This window comes from Panthera tigris, chromosome A1 (genome assembly GCF_018350195.1).
Source record: "Panthera tigris isolate Pti1 chromosome A1, P.tigris_Pti1_mat1.1, whole genome shotgun sequence".
Taxonomy (NCBI): Eukaryota; Metazoa; Chordata; class Mammalia; order Carnivora; family Felidae; genus Panthera; species Panthera tigris.
This window is the reverse complement of record NC_056660.1, coordinates 216,690,771-216,710,760: the sequence shown is the minus strand read 5'-3', so window position 1 is coordinate 216,710,760 and position 19,990 is coordinate 216,690,771. Positions and strand designations below refer to the sequence as shown.

At 32.8% G+C, this 19,990-nt stretch overlaps 1 protein-coding gene across 1 annotated transcript in view; it reads right to left on the bottom strand.

Moving 5' to 3' along the window:
• The window catches only part of CDH9 (cadherin 9), a 176,728-nt gene that overhangs the window by 18,431 nt on the left and 138,307 nt on the right, over positions 1 to 19,990 (bottom strand). The window contains exons 5-9 of the mRNA XM_042997256.1: positions 15,582 to 15,876; positions 8,915 to 9,034; positions 8,158 to 8,325; positions 5,911 to 6,098; positions 4,707 to 4,960 (exon numbers count right to left, since the gene is read on the bottom strand). Of these exons, the coding sequence (XP_042853190.1) occupies positions 4,707 to 4,960; positions 5,911 to 6,098; positions 8,158 to 8,325; positions 8,915 to 9,034; positions 15,582 to 15,876 (1,025 nt within the window). The remainder of the gene's footprint in view (positions 1 to 4,706; positions 4,961 to 5,910; positions 6,099 to 8,157; positions 8,326 to 8,914; positions 9,035 to 15,581; positions 15,877 to 19,990) is intronic.

Below are 19,990 nucleotides of genomic sequence, written 5' to 3'. Positions count from 1 at the left end.
AAGAGAAAGATATGAAATGATACATAAGACTTCCTTAGTTTGCTGCCAGGGGGAGGTTCCAGACAGTGAAACAGAAAGTGGGATCCCAGATGGAGTCTGTCAGCCCCCTCAGTCAGGAGATAATGCTGATAGTCCATGTTGAAACCAAACTGCCTAGAATTTTAAAGATGGAGTAATTCAGGGGAGAGAGTTTCATAGAGAGGGAACTACTGAAATTTGAAGAGAACGCTACTCAACTTTTCAGCGGAGTTCTGATCAGAACTCACATGGGAACAGATAGAGTGAAGCAACAGAGGTATTCAATCACAAAGATAAGAAGGAATGAAACTGTGAACTAGCCTGTCACTGGGAAGAATTCTAGTTTCCACCAGCCAAAGGAAAAAGTTCAAACTCAGGGGGCTTTGGTAGACTACTCAGAAAGGTTTTACTTGATTTTTTTTTAAGTTTATTTATTTATTTTGAGAGAGAGAGCAAGAGGGGCAGAGAGAGAGGGAGAGAATCCCAAGCAGGCTCCACACCATCAGTGCAGAGCTGGATGCAGGGCTCAAACCCTTGAACTGTGAGATTATGACCTGGGCCGAGATCAAGAATAGGCCACTTAACCGACTGAGCCACCTAAGTGCCCCTGAAAGGTCTTGCTTGATTTATTGGGTAAAATTAGGTCTAGAAAAAGGGCACAAAAGCTAGGTCCAAAAAGATTAAGATGTTTCAAGTAACTTAATCACACATCTGAATGGAGCTCAAGAATATTTATGAAAATGCAAAGCTATCTAACACTAACCACAGTGAGAGCACAATGTTTGATATCCAATCAAAAATTACAGGCATGCAAAAAACAAGAAAATATGACTGAAAGAATATGATTGAAGAAAATCCTAGCAATTGAAAACACTGAGAAATAACACTTTCAGAGGAGAAACTATAACCTGTAAAATGAAAAATATTCTAGATGGAATTAAAGCAGGTTAGATATTGGGGGGGGGGAAAGCTTGGTAAACTTGAAGATGAAGATGAATGGGAACTATTTAAAATGACTAGGAGGGAAAAGAGAAGATTAAATAAACAGCACCAGTGCACTGTGTTACGTTTTCAAGAGACCTAGTATAATTATAATTAAATGTCCTTAAAAAGAAGAATGTAGGGCAAAAAAATATTAAAGAGATTACAGCTGAAAACTGTTCCAAATTTGAAGAAAGGCATAAAGTTACATATTCAGGAAGCTTTATAAACTTCAAATACAAGATGAATGAAGCATACTATAGACAGGAGCATCATAATCAAATTACTTAAAAGTAGTGACACAATTTAAAAGCATCCTAAAGAACAACTGACAAGTTACAAAGAGAACAATAAAGATAAGAGCAATGCAGAAGTTTTACTGTATTGGTAGAAAAAAACATCTTTGGCCTCTAAAGCTGTACCTAAATAAATAAAAATAAATAAATATAAATAAAAAATTTATTCAGCACTAAAATGTACGTATGAAAATAGGAATGAGTCTCAAATCAATGATCTCAGCTTCTGAATCAAGGAAATAGGCAAGAACAGCAAATGAAACTCAATGTAAGCTGAAGAAAGAATAATCAGAGGAAAAAAAAGAGAAAACAAACAATTGAAAAAATCATTTACTCACACAGGTCAGGAAAAAGACAGAAGTAGATACAAATTAACAGTATCATAGAGGACTATTATTATTAGAGGTATCAAAAGGACAATAGGAATATTATGAACAACTTTTTTTCAACTTTGATGAAACTACCAAATGCCCTGAAAGATGAAGGAAAAGGAAAACAAAGCCAAACAGGCTCATGTAAGAGTTAAGATAACCTGAAGTCTTACAACTGGTAAGGAAATAGGATTTGTAGTTGTGACTCATAGAAAAAAGAGAATATCATCCTTTGCTTTTAAATTGTACTAAACATTTAGGGAAAAATAATGTCATTTCTATGCAAACTCTTCCAAAAAATTAAAAGAGGATCTTATACTTATGACTGCATTCTGTGAGACAGTCTTACCATGACGCTAAATACAAACAGATGTTACATGAAAACAAAACTGTAAAATAATGTTCCAATGAAAATAAGTCCTGGGGTGCCTGGGTGGCTTAGTCAGTCAAGCATTAATCTTGATTTTGGCTCAGGTCATGATCTGACAGTTCCTGAGATTGAGCCCTGCATCGGACTCTGATTTGGGATCTGTGCTGGAGTGTGCTTAAGATTCTCCCTCTCCCTCTCCCCTTCCCCTTCTAAAAAAAAGTGCAAAATTATTTTTAAACTTTAGTGAATTGAATTCAACAATATATAATAACAATAGCATAATGTGGCTAAGTGGCATTTATCCCAATAATGCAGAGCTTGTTCAATATATGAAAAATAAATCAAACATATTTCATATTGAACATATGAAAAAATGCTCAACATATCGGCATAGAGATACAATTATACCCCTATTAGAATGGCTAAAGAGGCTCCCAAGTATTGGTGAGGCTATATAGAAACTGAATCCATCATAATTGCTAGTAAAGATGTAAAATTGTATAGCCACTTTAAACTGTATAGCCACTTTAAAATGTAAAATTGTATAGCCATTGTTTAACTTTAAATAATATGCTGGTTTCTTAAGCGTTCAATACATATCTGCCTGATGATCTGGTCATAATTCTTCTAGGTATGTTTTAAAGAAAAGTGAAAACATATAACTATACAAATACCAATGCGCAAATAATTGCATATGTACTTATCAACTGATCAGTGAACAGATAAACAAAATGTGGTATTTCTGTACATTGGAATATAACAACATGGAAAAGTCTCAATATGGTTATGCTAAGTGAAACAAGTTAGACGAAAGAGAATAAACACTGTATGATTGCATTGGTATAAATTCAAGAAAACAGAATCCATTCTGACCTATACCAACAGAAACCCGATCGTTGTTTGCCTGGGGATCAGGGGTGGGTTTTGGGAAGTTTGGGAGGGAGGCATTAAAAAGACATGAAGAAACTTTTTGGGGTAAGATATATCTACATTATCTTGAATTTGATGATGTTTTAATGGGTGTATGAATATACAAGAGTTTCTCAAATCATACAAAGTTGTGCAGTTTATTGTTGGTCAATAATACCTTAATACAAGTGTTAAAAAAGAAGAATGAAAAGGTTGTAATTTTCTGGGGTGTCTGGGTGGCTCAGTTGGTTAAATGTCCGACCGGCTCAGGTCATGTTCTCATGGCTTGTGGGTTCGAGCCCCGTGTCGGGCTCTTTGCTGACAGCTCAGAGCCTGGAGCCTGTTTCGGATTCTGTGTCTCCCTCTCTCTCTGCCCCTCCCCTGTTCGGAATCTCTCTCTCTCTCATAAGTAAACATTAAAATAATTTTTTTAAAAAGGCTGTAATTTTCTAAGCTAACATGTCTGTAGCTGGAGCTGATGAAACTCCCTACTGTGGGAAATGGGGAAAATGAAGAGAAACTAGACCAAATTCTGAGGGGCAAAATACATGTTTTGCCTTTTGCAGAATTTTGTCCCTGAGGGATCTACCTTGTATAACTGAAGTCAGTCAAATTAGTCTACAAATGCAGCACATTATATTAATTATCTCTAATTAGTAAACAGGTCATTAGGAAAGCAGAGTATGACTGCTAAAGAATTGGCTATGTATTCAGATCAACTAAAGTTTGAATCCTTGGTCTGCTAACTATATTACACTGTGTCCTTAACTCTTTGCATCTCTATTTATTCTTCTATAAAATTTGGGTGATAAGAGTTGTATCTGCCCAATAAAGTTGTAATGAGGCTGAGCTGAGCTAATAAATATATATCTCTTCAGACTCTCTAGTTTATACCAGGTGCTCAATAAACGGTAACCATTATTTTACAGAAGAAGGGATAGGCAACATGTTTGACAGTCTCATGTCATGAATTTAATGCCACAATCAGACACTCATCTTCAGCCACCCATTGTATTCATTCATTAATTTCACAACTATATTTACATTCCCCTTAAGAACCATATAAAGCAATCACTTAAGATTCTGGCATATTTGAAATCTTTGAAATGGTCCATACTATATTCAAACTTTGGGAAAGTATTTACGCTATACTACACAATATGATACTAATTTTAATATGTTTTATATTTGCGAGTATCATTACTTTCTTTACTAATTCTCTGTTATTAGAAAAGGTTGACATATCGTTTTTTCAAAAATTTTGATGCCTAGTGACTATTTTTAAAAGATGTTTCCACATTTTCAAATTACCTCTTAATAGCATTCCTAGAACAAATTTTTCTTCTAATTTATTTGTTTAGGTCATTTATTATTTGAACTATGACTTCTCCAAGAGAGGCAATGAGATAAGAATCACTACAGCAGAGGATTAAAATCACAGACTCTTAGAGCCAGATGGCCTGATTCTCAAACCCAGCTTTGCCACTGACTAATTGTTTGGCAAGTTATTTAAATGCTGTGTCTTCATATTATCATCTGCAGTCAAGTATAATAATAGGATCTACCTTGCAAAATGATGAGTCAAATACAATAATATATTGAGATCACTTAGAAGTTAGTTCAACTAAGAATCGTGCTATGGAAGGATTTAGTCTTATTACTGTACTTGATCATACATAGTACCATGTTATTTTTTTCAAACAGCTTGTAAATGGACGATGATTATTTTTCTGCAAACTTAAATTATCACAAAATACTTACTTTATTAAATTGTTCATAGCATCTGGATCATATGCTGTAACCTGTCCAATGATGCTGCCCTCCTTTACATCTTCATCTACTTCTATCAAGTAATAAAGTTTGCTAAACACAGGAGGCTCATCTATATCTTCTACAGATATTTTGACCACAGCTGTGTCTTTGAAAGGTCCCAGGTGTAGAAATCGTGGATCAGGGTGAGTGTTACTTGCATCCACTTTTAAAGTGTACAGCATTTTGCTTTCAAAGTCTAAATTCTGGAGTTAAATAAGAAAAATTAGTATAATATAGCAGATATGACAAGGGAAGACAATATTAAATTTGAATATCCAGCTCTGTTACCGGTGCCAGGAATTATGGTTAAAAAACTTCCTCAGTTATTGCTGCATAGGTATATCAAATAAACTAGTAATTTTTTGTTTTGTCTTACACTTATTCATAAGGGGTAACTGAATATAATGGTATGCACATTAAGACTGAATCCCACTTATTAATGCAATTCACATTTTGATGGTCACAGGCAAATGTATTATCTAATGGATATACAGATTATTTACTATTATTATTAAAGTTATACAAAGTTAAAATCAGAGTAAATATAAAATGAAGTAGAGATTTAGCAAACTGCTCATATAAGTTGCCCCCTTAGTTCCAACATTTCTAAAACTGATATTTTAAAAAGAAAAAGCATATTTCATTCATCTGAACACTATGGAAAGCAAGATATGAATGGAAACAGAAAAATCAGGAAAATAGAACATGATCAATATTTAGCTGGATTATTCTAGATAAAGTTTCATCCTGTTCTCCCACACTGCATTAAAAATCAAGAAATCCAAAATAAAACACACATCTTCAAGTTTCATCTACTTGAAGAGACAAATTGGAATATTTTGAAAAGTGTGTGAAATAAAGTTATGACTGCATGCCTATTTTTTCAGCCAGGGAGAGTATAAAACAAGGACTTTCGAGGCTGTCTGGTCCTACCTTGAGTGTCTGCTATAAAAGCACAAGCAATTAAGGCTTTGTATCACTTTTTAAGTGTCAGTGGTGAAGATGCGTAACTTGAGATGAAGCCACAACTATACCCCCTTCTATGAAGACTGTAAAGATGGGAAAAATAAATCCTAGGCTTTTCTTCCCTTAACTGAAAAGCAAAAATAAACTATAAGCACTCAATGAAGAAATGAAGACAGCGTAAAGAAACCTGTTTGACAGTTATAATCCCTTCCTGTGTGTCCTTGTCAGTGATGACATCAAACATGTCTGTTCCATCTCCTTCAGCAATGCTGTATTCCATTTCAGCATTCTCCCCCACATCAGGGTCATCGGCTTTTATCCTTCCAACATGGGTTCCAAGAGGTACGGACTCGGGAGAATTAAATTGATACGTACCTGAAAATTCAATCAGAGCTGTTTTGGCATTTCATCTTCAGATAACAAAAACCTTTCTTTTCCTCTGCCTTTTTTACTTCAATAAATTAATTTTAAACTGGGAGAGTTTTTCATCATATTGAATTGTAAGCTGTCAAAAATTATAGATTTATTAAATTGGAAAAATAATTTATAAAGGCAGAGCACTCTCACTTTGTAAATGAGAAATATAAGTTCCAGGAAGATTAAGTGGATGCTCCAAGGTTATTGAGATAACAGATGGTAGGCACGATATTAGAATCCAGAACTTTTACTTAAGAGGGCAAGAAAACCAATTATTTACCGCTTATCTGGAGCTTTCAATATTGTCATTATTTTCCCAACTTTCAAATTATTTCAAAAACATGCACTTATTCTTATATTCTAGGTCAGAGATAGAAAAATAAACCCATACACAGGAATTTCCTTCCTTCCTTCCTTCCTTCCTTCCTTCCTTCCTTCCTTCCTTCCTTCCTTCCTTTTTGCTTGTTAATGCCTTTAAGGGATATGAATGTTTCTGTTTCCTTCAGTTCCAGCCAATTATATTGCATTGTGGTGTCCTTGAAAGGATTTTAGTTTGTGACAATTTGTTCAAGAATCAATAGGAAAAAGTTAAAAAAAAAAGTTAATGAAAGTTAGAAATGTTTTTAAACATTTAAAATGTGCTGCATTCTGTATAAGGCCAAAGGCCCTCTATATTAATTTATTTAATTCTAATATCCGTCCTCATAATACCAAGGTAGGGATAGGGCTCAAAGAAACAATCCTATAAAATTGAGAAAAACAGCATGCAAAACTAAGTCTCTCTGATTCAAAGTCTTCTCTTTCTAATTTGTTTGGTGATTAAGGAGGACTTCTAAATCCAGCTGCCTGGATTTGAATTCTCATCACTGGGCAAGTTAAATTCTCTAACCCTTGATTTCTTCATCTATAAAATTGGGTGATAATGACAGCAATCATCTCACAGTTTTTTTTTAATGAGAATTACATGAAATTATGTCTTTTATATGTTTAGCCCGGGGATAGTTCTTAAACATTTTTGTTATTACTACTATTATTGTTCTAAACCTTTTGCTAAGATTATAATGGATCATGGAATTATAGAGTGCCAAGCCGTTTGAGAATTCATCAAGTCATACTGTTTCAGTTTATATTTAAGGAAACTGAATGCAAAGTTTAGATTTATGTTAATTAGGCTTATTGTTCATGTTCTTAGCAAACTTTTTAAAACATTTATCAGATACATATGTCAACCATCCAAAGCTGAATCATCATATAGTTTAATTTTGATTAGCTTGGAAAAATGCTCTAATGTATTAGATTCAATATCATAAATTTAAATTTGAGACCCCCTCAACTGAACATTTCAAAATAGGCCCTTCATATTTGTATTCACTGCAAAATGGAAAGGATTGGAATCTGTTTGTGTGGGAATTCATGGCATGCAAAGCATTCAGGATTTAACATACGTGCCTAAAATGGTGATGACTAAAAGGGTATTGACTGATTTGACCTTTACAAGTAGATAACAGATACTAGCAAACATGTCTCAGATGTCATCAGAAAGAAGGCATACCACAACTCAAAAGGCCATTAAGAAAAACAAGTGCTGCCATTTGAACCCATTTTGTGTTGATTGTAATACTAGTATCTGATATCTGAGACTTTAAAATATCAAGTCTGTGTTTTAGAATCAATTAAATAAGGGAGTATAATTCTTATATACAGATAGGATAACTGTGTATAAGATAATCTCAGATAACTGAGGTCTGACGAGTGACAGACATGGGATTTGAAACCAGGCTGTCAGAACTAAGAGTCCATGCTCTAAACCGTGAAACAGATAAGAGAAAGAGTGAGATGATCACAGCCAATATTGGGAAGTCAATTTGTGGGAAATTATAATATTTTGTCGGAGGGATAGGTTGTGGATTTGTCTTTGTTCACAACCGAATAGTGAAAACACTGGTACAAATCTAAGCCTCTATTCGTAGTGTGTTGGAGAAGGCTTCCTACACGAGAGAAATAAAACCTTCCTTACTCTGGGGAAATCGTGGAGGATTGTTGTTGACATCTGTCAGAGTGATGTTTACGGTGGTGGTTCCAGAAAGGCCTCCCATCTGGCCGCCCATGTCTTTGGCTTGTATAACCACTTGGTACTGTTCTCTATTTTCTCTGCTCATGTCTGGTAGTGCAGTTTTTATTATGCCTTTTAGAAAAAGTAGACAAATATTTTACAGTTTAATCACTGAGTTCTAAGATTAACCTATGCAAGATCTATTTTATAGAAGTTCATCATAACAAACAGCCAAAAAGCTGGTGTACCTAACTGTATGAAATCCATAACCAATTTAATGTAATGGACAGAACAGACAGAATTCTTCCACTGGCTATTGTACAGGGAATGAGCTTGGCTAAATCAATTTAATTATATTTTTTGATTTAAAAAAATTAACTTCATTAAAAAATATTCAGATGAATAAGCTTACTTAATTTGATGATTTTCACATTCTTTCTGTTTTGAGTATTTCCTAGGACACAAAAAGTGCTAAATCTCAAATTTTGTATTTGGTGTCGTAAATTTAAACTCTGTAGATAATAGTCTAAAAGGATAACAGTTCAAATAATCTATTTAAATAATATGAAATTTGCTTTTATTTCCATGGAATAACTATGGGGAATAAGTGGAAGCATGATACTGAATCAATAGCTCTTAAAATACAGAAAAATCTATAATTGTGCATCCGGATGTATTACATAATGAGATGAGAAAGAAACCAAGTATGAAAGGCTATTACCTGATTCTGGGTCCACGGAAAAATATGGCTGTCCTTGCAGTATGCTGTAGACCACTTTTGCACTGTTTCCATAGTTGGCATCATCTGCATCTGTTGCGGTCACTTGTATGACAGACGTACCTACACGAATCCCACCCACCCAAACAAAGATACTTAAATACTTCTAACTTTGAAACGGTCTTTCCGAAAAATTATTGCTGGTGGGTCATGTGGTGTGTTAGATGATGGTACATGTTCAAAGAAATGTGTTGAAATGATGCTGCCTCAAAAAAACAACAACCACAAAAAACAAAACACTTCTCTTTTTTCATTTTTTTAAAAATTAAATACCCCATAATTTTATTGTTTGAGCTGAGAAAAAAATCAGCAACCTATTTTATCACAAAAATGAATATAATGAGACAAATGCACTGCACTTTTAGTTGACCAAAAATATTGTGAGGAACAATTTTTCTCTGAATACAATGTGCATGCAATTTTCAATTAATGCATTTCTTGCTTACTGGAAATGTATATTCAAAGATAAAACCAGTATTGGTAACATCCAGGTTGCTTTTTACTCTGATAAATTAAATGTATATTATACATAGAATAAAAAATAGAGGGACCCTGTTTTCATGGGGAAAAAAGGGCATAAAATTGACCTGTAATTTTGTGTGTGTGTAAGATATAAATGATTATTAAGCATCTGGGCCTCCCTTTAAAATATAGTTAACATAGTCATATATGATTATATCTATTGATATGCTACATATTATTTGCTGCACATAAGTAAATCAGTAGATATTTCCCCCAAATTAAGAAAGTATAGATTTTGTCACATGCAATACTATAATTTAACACTACTCTGTTTAATTTTATTTTCTGAAACTTAAACCACTGTCTTTTAACTTTATCACAATTTTTTATATTTAAAAGATAAAAAGGTTTTAAAGGGGCTAAACATAATGCAGTATATTAATGGGCTTTTCTGATATCTCACTAATCGCTATAAAGATTCAAAGCATGGTTGTAAAACTACTATTGATTAAAGCCTACCATGTATCCCTTGGGCAAAATGAGTTTGTATGACATTTTCTAGTATACTACATAGAATTTTCCGAAGTTTGACTCTGATTCTACCTAGATTGTGAAATTCTTTAGGACAGGGCAAATTCCATATTGGCCATATCACTTACTTTAAAACCCCCATACGTTACACACTCAGAACTGGTCTAATTTAGTTGTAATGAATGTTTCTCAAAATTTGCATGTATATGCTTAAAAATTATTAATTGTATGTTAAGATTATACTAACAGCTCATTTCCCATCAATGTATCTGAATACTAACACAGGAATCTAGCAGCATTCGTTTTTATGGTTTTTTTTTTTCAAAATTAATTAGCATAGAAAACTTGAGTTCTTTCTCTTGAGGCCTCTGTTTCCTCAGCTGCAACAGAATTGATATGTTCTGTAAGAAGACACAGTACAACTCACTCGTCCATCCCAGGGGTACTCCTTTGTCATTTAAAGAACACTCACTCATGTCCTAGCCAGACCAAGGCAAAAATAATAGTTATATTATAATATAATATGTATAATACAATAGAATACAATAATGTTTATAAGTTCAACTAAAGTGTTTTTCTGACTTATATGAATTCTTAAATATAATTTTATGTGAACATATATTAGTGAGAATAATAATTATTTTCATACTTGAGGATTATTTGAAACATGAATTATTAAGTGTAATCAGTATTCTAAATGTAAGTAGTGAATTCATCAATTTCATGACCGGTATTTTCCTAACCAGTTTCATTTTTCTTTTACTGTGGGTATAATTTCATAGTGGAAACAGGTAAAAACACTTCTCTATACCTTTTGACACTTTTAATAATGTATTTTGCTGTTAAATTTGTTTTCTATTGTTTGCTTTTTATTGTAGGTATGTGATCTTTGAACATATCCAAAAATACTTGACCTAAAAAAGAAAAAAATAATTCAATCTAAATAATAAAAATCAATTTTGTAATGTAACTAAAATGTTAAAAACACTCATATAAACTACGATCTGTTCTTGTAGAATCATGGTAATGATTAGGAATGCTGATAAACACTGAAAAACACTGACAGCTTAATACTATGATATTTATAATAGCAGAATGAAAAAAGAGAAGTACCTAATGTGTTGGACATTAGGGAATGGAGAGTTGTACTTTTTTTTTCATAAATGCAGTGACTTATTATCAGTTAGTACTATTTAGCAATAAAATTAGAAGGTGGTTTTTATGTTTTTTGTACCAATTTCGTAAATATGTGTTTATAAAGATGAATTAAAAGATTTTGATTTTTATCTCCCTCTGAATTTTCTGGAATTCTTATAATTTTCATTTGCTCTCAAATAATCTAAATATTTTACTTTTATATTAAACAAAGATTAAAAAATTATAGTGAAGCTTAAATGACAAATGTATCATATGACATGACATTTGTCGTATCATGATAAATTTATTTGCAGGCTTTGTCCTGTATGATGTAATCTCTCCAAAGGCAGGGGCCTGTCTGGTCTTATTCAGATTTTAACTGAAGCCCAGCATGGTTTCCAGCAGAAAGTCATAATGAGAATGTACGTTTATAGACTGTAAGGTAGACGAGGCAGAATACCCAGCCCTTAATTTGTATGATTACTTTATTCTTATGATTAGCATAAGATATAGGCCTTGAGACATATAGAAGTGGCTCATGGTCACCTGGTAGGTGACAGAGATGGGATGCATCCTAGACAATCTGAGGAAGGAAACAGCACTCTAAATTCTTTACTAAGTGGCTTGTCTGGCATTATGGCTGTGATTAGACACGTTATTGAATCCACAGGTAGTGACTGCTAAGAAAGGGCTTGGGTTAAGTCATAAAGGGTTCATTGATGAGTTATATGTGCCAACTGTGAAAACTGCAAAAGGATTTCTTGTTGAAGTGATGGTGTTGGAGAGGAACTGGGTAAGTTTTTGAGAGACCAGTATGGTGAACTAACCAGTCAATGAGAAAAAAGTTGGGCTCTGCTATAAATATTAAAATCAATGCATCCCATTTGCCTTCATTATATATCCTTAAATATTGTCCAGATTATGTGTTCTGATCAGAAGATGCAACGCATTTAAGATTTCAACAATTAGAGTCATTTAATTTTAACTAAAAAGTAATTCTGAGCAACACAATGGAATGTGGCATATGGTTTTGATAGAAGGAAGTAGGGGCAGAGAGATAGAGCAAGGAGAGGAGTTGGTGTGAGAGAAACAGGAGACACAATTCGGACAAAAATAAATAGGAAGAAAGGGACAGTATCGAGGAGACCATTAGGGGGTATATTGGGGAGAAGGGTAGGATAATAATAAAGAAATTTCATTTTATTTTAGAAGACTTTATTTACCCCCCAAAGTTAATGGTAGTAGTTTTTTAGCTCTGGTTTAAGTGAAAATCACTAATATAAGGAAGATAATATTAGAATTAAATGACTGTGCATTACTTCATTTATAGAAGCACTTTTTGTTGTCTGATTATGCATGGGCTTTAACTATTAGTTTAAGATCATCCTTTAGTTTTTCTCTGCAATTGATTATTTATATCAGTAAAAGCATAGAAATAACATCTACAAAATTATAGTGAGTTAATATTTATTTTCCCTTAAAACAGGATTACTTATGACAAAAGAACCATATAATTTAAAAATATAAAATTTATAGACTTTATTTAGACATGTTTTATATATTAACAGGTCTAAAATCTTAATGCAAAATGCACTCACTCCCTTTCCTCTTATTTGGATTTAATTTTAATGAGGGGGCATTTGAATTAAGAGATAAAAACTTAAAAAATGTTGCTTTTGAGGAATTACTAAGAATCTAATAAAATTGGAAGTGTTCCAAACTATGTTTTGCATAATAAGCATAACTATTTTACAGTGGGGACAAATAGTAAGGCATTAAAATTATCCAGCTTTCCCTGCATTTATTAAACATTGTTTTTCTGTTTACAATAGTATAGTAATAAATTATGTTTTGGGGCAAGCCAGTTTAATTCTTTTGGGCTCATTTTTACTTATTTATTAAAATAAGTGCTTAAATCAAATGTAGTGTCTTCCATGTGTGTGTATAATATGTACATTTATATTTAAAACTAGATATACATACGAAGTCTATTGTTGGGCCAAACAGGAAGCAATTAATACAGTGATGTCAATCTTAGTACTAATAATAACTATCCTCCATCAATAGGATCAAGATCTATCTGTAACTTTTAAATCCTCTTTTATTAATATGAAAAGCTGCAACCAGAGCCATACATCTCTATGTTGTTGTTGTTGTTGTTGTTTTTCTGTTTTGTTGGAATTCTAGGCACAGAGGCAATAAAATTGACAATTACCCAAATTCTCACTTAAAAAAAATAATGTTTATTTATTTTTGAGAGAGAAAGAGAGACAGAGCAGGGGAGGGGTAGAGAGTGAGGGAGACACAGAATCTGAAGCAGGCTCCAGGTTGTGATCTGTCAGCACAGAGCCCGACGTGGGGCTTGAACTCACAGACTGCGAGATCATGACCTGAGCCAAAGATAGCTGCTTAACCAACTGAGCCACCCAGGTACCCCACCAAATACGCATTTTTAAGTCTGCAACAATAAGAAATTGTGCTGCCCATAATTTAAAGTTTATATAAATATAGATTGCCTTACAGGAAGGGCTTTTTGCACAAAATAATCTATAAGCCTTCTTCCATGTATAAACTTATATATTCTATATTTTATGGTATGGAATGAGCAAAGATTTTTTTAAATAAAATATACAAGTGCTTACTCTAGTCCTGATATTATTACGTATTTGATAAATATTAATGTAACCTAGATGAGATAGAATATGTTTGAATTAGATAAATGATTGGAATATACAGAATAAGAGAATATTCCATTAAATAGCACAAAATAATATGGGAGAAAATGCAGGTATCTGAGTTTAAATATAAATAGTCTCTGATAAATAAGTATTTTGGTTTTTAAAATGAGTTAATTGAGTTAATTCTTTGAAAACTTTAAAAGTTATTCAACTATAAATCAGTTATTATCAAAATGTGTCTTATTCAAATATCTGTCATCCAAATTATACTTTTTATTCCTGTATGTATATCAAATCTATTTCCAGAAGGATAAGTGACAGTTTTTGTACTATTTGTCAAAATATCTGGTAAAATAACATATATGCAGGATAAACAATAATGTGTTATAAAGGTTAAAGTGTGTTACCAGAAAACCAAACTATTTTAGAATACTCATCAACAGGCAGTTGAAATGGAAAGTATGATTTTAGATGTATCTTCATCTCAAATATAAGCCCATAAAGACATCATCATATGTATCTACATTATCCCACTGGTCGACCTATATGGATCAGTCCAGTACTTCCACGGATCTATACCAAGCTAACATATTTTAAAATATTAAAGAAAACACAGCAACTCATATTTCATCCTAGGCTGTATGATTTCCTAGGACTTCTGTCTAATTTGATAATTCTCTTTCATATTATTGGAATGAATACCTAAAAGATAAGAGAACTGCCTCTTTTCTCAGATGGATGAGATTTCATTTGAGGTGAAAAGAAATAACTTCTTTGCAAACCCCTGGTTCTTCTGTCTAGATGACACACATAGTTAAGAAACATTTTATATCATTTCACTCAGCAAAGGTGGTTATAATTTTGTTTTCCTCATAAAAAACTATTTTAGACTGAAACATACTAATTGTAATAATGTCAAAGTTAATCAATGAACAATGATTTTGAAATAATATCCAACTACATAGTATCAAATTTTGAAAATCAGTTGTGCATATTTTGGATACTATAGCAAGTTTATATCACTTCTTTTTAAATATGTAATGACTTAATAGCTCTTATTTTATTAAGACATCTAAACATACACATACAGATAAATTACATAATAACAAATGTTTTTTAAAATTGTAGGCAGCCCTAAAAAATGAAACAATTATTTTCAGTTTGCATGATAAACTATTATTTGGTAGTAGAACACAACTAAAATAATATTAAAAGGCTTGGAATATTGTTATTAGGCTACCAGGTTATTTGATCTTAATTCAGCTGCTTAATCATTCAGAATCCTGGCTCCTAATTAACAGAATGGGGATTTAAAGTTCTATTTCCCATGCTTTCCACATGAAGTTGTTTCAATGATCAAATGAGATGATCAAAAGAAATTTGTCAAATGCGAGTATTAGTTGTTATGCAAAATAATGCAAGCAAAACTGTCCAAAACTGCTGACACTATTTGATATCCCTTTTTTATTTCAAGCAGAAATACATTCATCTTGACTGCTATTTGAATAGCAGTTGAGTAGAGGTGAAGGTGTTGGTAGAAATGCAATGGAATAACTGCTCTCATTAATCATATTGTTAGATCATATTTTTAGATATCATTTTAGGTATAAGGTACACCATAGCAGGAATAATTGAAATATATACAATTGAAAATAATTAGAAGTGAGACAGTTAAAACTAAATAGTAGTTTTCAGTTATAGTTCTCATCTTGAAAGAACCATATATGGTAACTGTATGTCCATAATTATTACCTTAGCAAACAAATAAAAATGTTAGTTTACATGGATTAACATATACCTACCGACTCCAGACATTTCAGGAACACTGGCAGTGTATAAGTCTTTTGTGAATTTTGGTTCATTGTCATTGATATCATGGATTTTAATAATAAATTCAGATTCCGGCTCCACCTGCCGCCCAGTCTTTCTGTCTATAGCCTTGGCACGGAGAATGTATAGGGATTTTTCTTCTCTGTCTAATTTCTTTGCAGCATGAATATCTCCTGTATTTTCATCTATAACGAACAGACTGCCAGCCCCATCTCCTGTTAATATGTATTTTAAATTTCCATCTCCTTTATCTTGGTCAGTGTGAAGCTTCAGAGAGGCAGAAAAGAAAAGTTCTATAAGTACATGCATTGCTGTTACAGAAAAAAATTAATTTTGGCACATATCAACTCTTCACATAATGTCATTAAAACAACGATCACAGTTGTTATCTTAATTTTCAGGTGAGAATACTAAACATTCCAGTTTTATCATTCTCAAAAATGTTAAATAATTACATCTGTACATCATAGGGGACTAAATTTACAATGAAATAAAAATGAATAATATATCTTTTGAAACACAGTGTTGAATGATTCAAAGATTTAAACTGTGACACATTAACAAGAAAAAACAAAACATCCATAAACCTAGAGCTTGAGTATAAAATAGTGACATACTCCTGGTTACATTTAATATCACTAAACTAAGAGATGATGTGAGACGTTTTGAACTTTTCATGATAAGTTTAGAATATATACCATAACTGCAAACTGATTTTACCTCTCGTCAGTAAAATATTTGTAGATTCAGAGGCTCTGTCTTCAGAGAAACCAGAGGGATGGAATTTTATTTCAAAGATTCTTCTCTATATGATTTTGGGAGAGTACACTTTCAATCAGGATATCCTTTGTTTGTTTGTTTGTTTGTTTGTTTGTTTGTTTGTTTGGAAATTGACATATTTTATAGACTTCTTTAAAATTCAATTGATATAAAAAACACAGGGCTTTTCCACTGGCCGTATACATATTGTTTCATAAATTATTTTTCTTCTGATACATAACCAACTAAAAAATAGACTTTTTAATGTAGGAGACAGTCTACTGAGTACTTAAAACAGACAAACAGATCATGTATTCACAGAAATTTAGAATTGGAAAAAATCTTGACATTTTTTCAAACCTAACACTGTTCTGAAACTTGAGTCTTAACTAGCCTGTCCCCTAGAAGACAACTATGTTGTCTTCTATCATATATCCCAAAATTCCCATTACTTTCTGGCTCCACCTATTTCTGTGTCCCATTCTATCTTTGAATTATTTGACTTTTTAAATAGTTTTTTTATGGTAGCCAAAATAAGAAACTTGGGATGCTTATTTTACTCTTCTTTACTTTTAATCTCAATGCCAAAATAATCATATGCAGTCTTCTCTGAAACCCCTTCCCGACCCATCTATATGTCTCCATCCTATGGCTATCACCCTGGTTTTGTCCTGCATCGTATCTTATCTGGACCACTGTAGCAATCTCCTAATTAATGTCTGCCACCCCTCACAGTCTACTCCAAAGAGTTTTCCATTATAAAGGTGATTTTCTTTTCTTTTTTAAAATAATTTTTAAAAATGTTTATTTATTTTTGTGAGAGAGAGAGAGCATGATCAGGGGAGGAGCAGAGAGAGAAAGAGAGGATCCAAAGTGGGCTCTGTACTGACAGCCTGATATGGAGCTCGAACTCACTAACCTTGAGATCATGATGTGAGCTGAAGTTGGACACTTAACCAACTGAGCCATGCAGGTGCCCCAGGGAGGTGATTTTTCAACGTCACAAATCTGGTCATGTTACCTCTTAGCTTAAAAATCTTCCACAAGGTACAGTGCAAGAGAAACATAAATCTAAAGTCTTACAAACCTGGGTTATACTCATGCAAATTTTTGTGTTCTATTGGGCAAATGTGTGTGTGTGTGTATGTGTGCATGTGTGTTTAATCTAAGCCTGTTCTATTAAAAAGACATAATATTCTTTACAAAAATAATCTTTACTTTTATTATTCTAATTTTTTGGACTCTATCGCCTTATTTATACATCTTCCATAATCTTATCCTCATCTCTAGATACATCACTGCCACCTGTACCCACTTTGTTACCATTCTGTACCAACCAATTATATTGTTATATATTAGTATATATATGTAATATACATATTATATATATGTAATATACATATTACATATACATATATATATGTAATACATACATACATATTATATATATGTAATATATATATACAATATAATATTATATATTGCCTTGTTCTATCTTCTTCATTTCTCAGAGAATACTGTTCCAGTTTTTATTCTTGATGTTTGCATATTTTCCTCTTACCCTTTAACACCCTTTCTCTTCTCTGCATTGTCTCCTAATTAAACATTTATCATATCTCATTTAAAATCAGGATGACTTTTCCTACTCTCTAGATTAGAATACATATGCCAGCTCTGTAGTTACAAAGCATATTTCATTGTCCTATCGTGATATTCACCACATTTGGTGAAATTATTTATTGTGCCCACTAAACTGTAAAATTCCAAAGAGAACGATTGATATTATTCTTTTAAATTGCTAGGATTTCATTGAAGGTGACAAAAATATGGAAAGACATTCCATGCTCATGGATTGGAAGAACAAATATTATTGAAATGTCTATACTACCCAAAACAATCTACACATTTAATGCAATCTCTATCAAAATACCACTAGTATTTTTCATAGAGCTAGAAAAACAATCTAAAAATTTGTATGGAACCACAAAACACCCTGAATAACTAAAGCAACCTTGAATAAGAAAAGCAAATCTGGAGGCATCACAATTCTGGACTTCAAGTTATATTATAAAGGTGTAGTAAAACATTATGGTACTGGCACAAAAATAGACATATAAATCAATGGAACAGAATAGAAAACCCAGAAATGAAGCCACAGCTATATGGTCAGTTAATCTTTAACAAAGCAGGAAAGAATATCCAATGGGTAAAATACAGTGTCTTCAACAAATGGTGTTGGGAAAACTGGACAGCAAAATGCAAAAGAATGAAGCTAGACAACTTTCTTACACCATACATAAAAATATTGAAAATGGATTAAGGCCATAAATATGAGACCTGAAACCATAAAAATCCTAGAGGAGAACACAGGCAGTAACTTCTTTACATGGGCCATAGAAGTTGCTATGATACGTCACTAGAGGCAAGGGAAACAAAAGCAAACATGAACTAGTGGAGCTTTATTAAGATCAAAAGCTTCTGCACAATGAAGGAAACAATCAACAAAACTAAAAAGCAGCCTACAGAATGGGAGAAAAGATATTTGCAAATGACATCTGCGATAAAGGGTTAATATGCAATATATATAAAAAACTCTACACCCCCCCCCCCAAAATAATCCAATTAAAATCAGCAGAAGACACGAATAGACATCTTCCCAAAGAAGACATGCAGATAACTAACAGACACATGAAAAGATGCTCAACATCACTGATCATCAGGGAAATACAAATCAAAACTACAATGAGATATCATCTCACACCTATCAGAATGGCTAAAATCAACAACACAGGAAACAACAGGTGTTGGCGAAGATGCGGAGAAAGGGGAACCCTCTTGCACTGCTGGTGGGAATGAAAACTGATGCAGTCACTCTGGAAAACAGGATGGAGTTTCCTCAAAAAGCTAAAGTAGAGCCATCCTACAATCCAGCAACTGCCTACTAGGTATTTACCCAAAGGATACAAAAATACTAATTTGAGGGAATGCATGCACTCTGAAATTTAAAGCAGCGTGATCAATAATAGCCAAATTATGGAAAAAGCCCAAATGTTCATGTCTATTGATGAATGGATAAAGAAGTGACATATATAATATATATATATGTGTGTGTGTGTACTCACACACACACACACATAGTTATATAGTTATATAGTTATAGTTATATATAAAATATTACACAGCCATAAAAAGAATAAAATCTTGCCATTTGCAACAATGTGGATAGAGCTAGAGAGTATTATGCTGAGCAAAATAAGTCAGTTATAGAAAGACAAATACCATATGATTTCACTCATTTGTAGAATTTAAGAAACAAAACAAAAGAACATGGGTGAGGTGTGGGGGAAAGAAAGGAAAGCCAAGAAACAGACTCTTAACTGTAAGGAACAAAGTGATGGTTACCAGAGGGGAAGTGGGTGGGGGGGATGGATGAAATAGGTGATAGGGATTAAGGAGGGCACTGTGTTGAGAATAGGGTGTTGTATGTAAGAGTTGAATCACTCAATTCTAATCCTGAAGCTAACATTACACTGTATGTTATCTAATTGGAAATTAAATCAAAACTGGAGAAAAACAACGTCAATGGAAATTTTACATATATACACATGAATACAAAGTATTT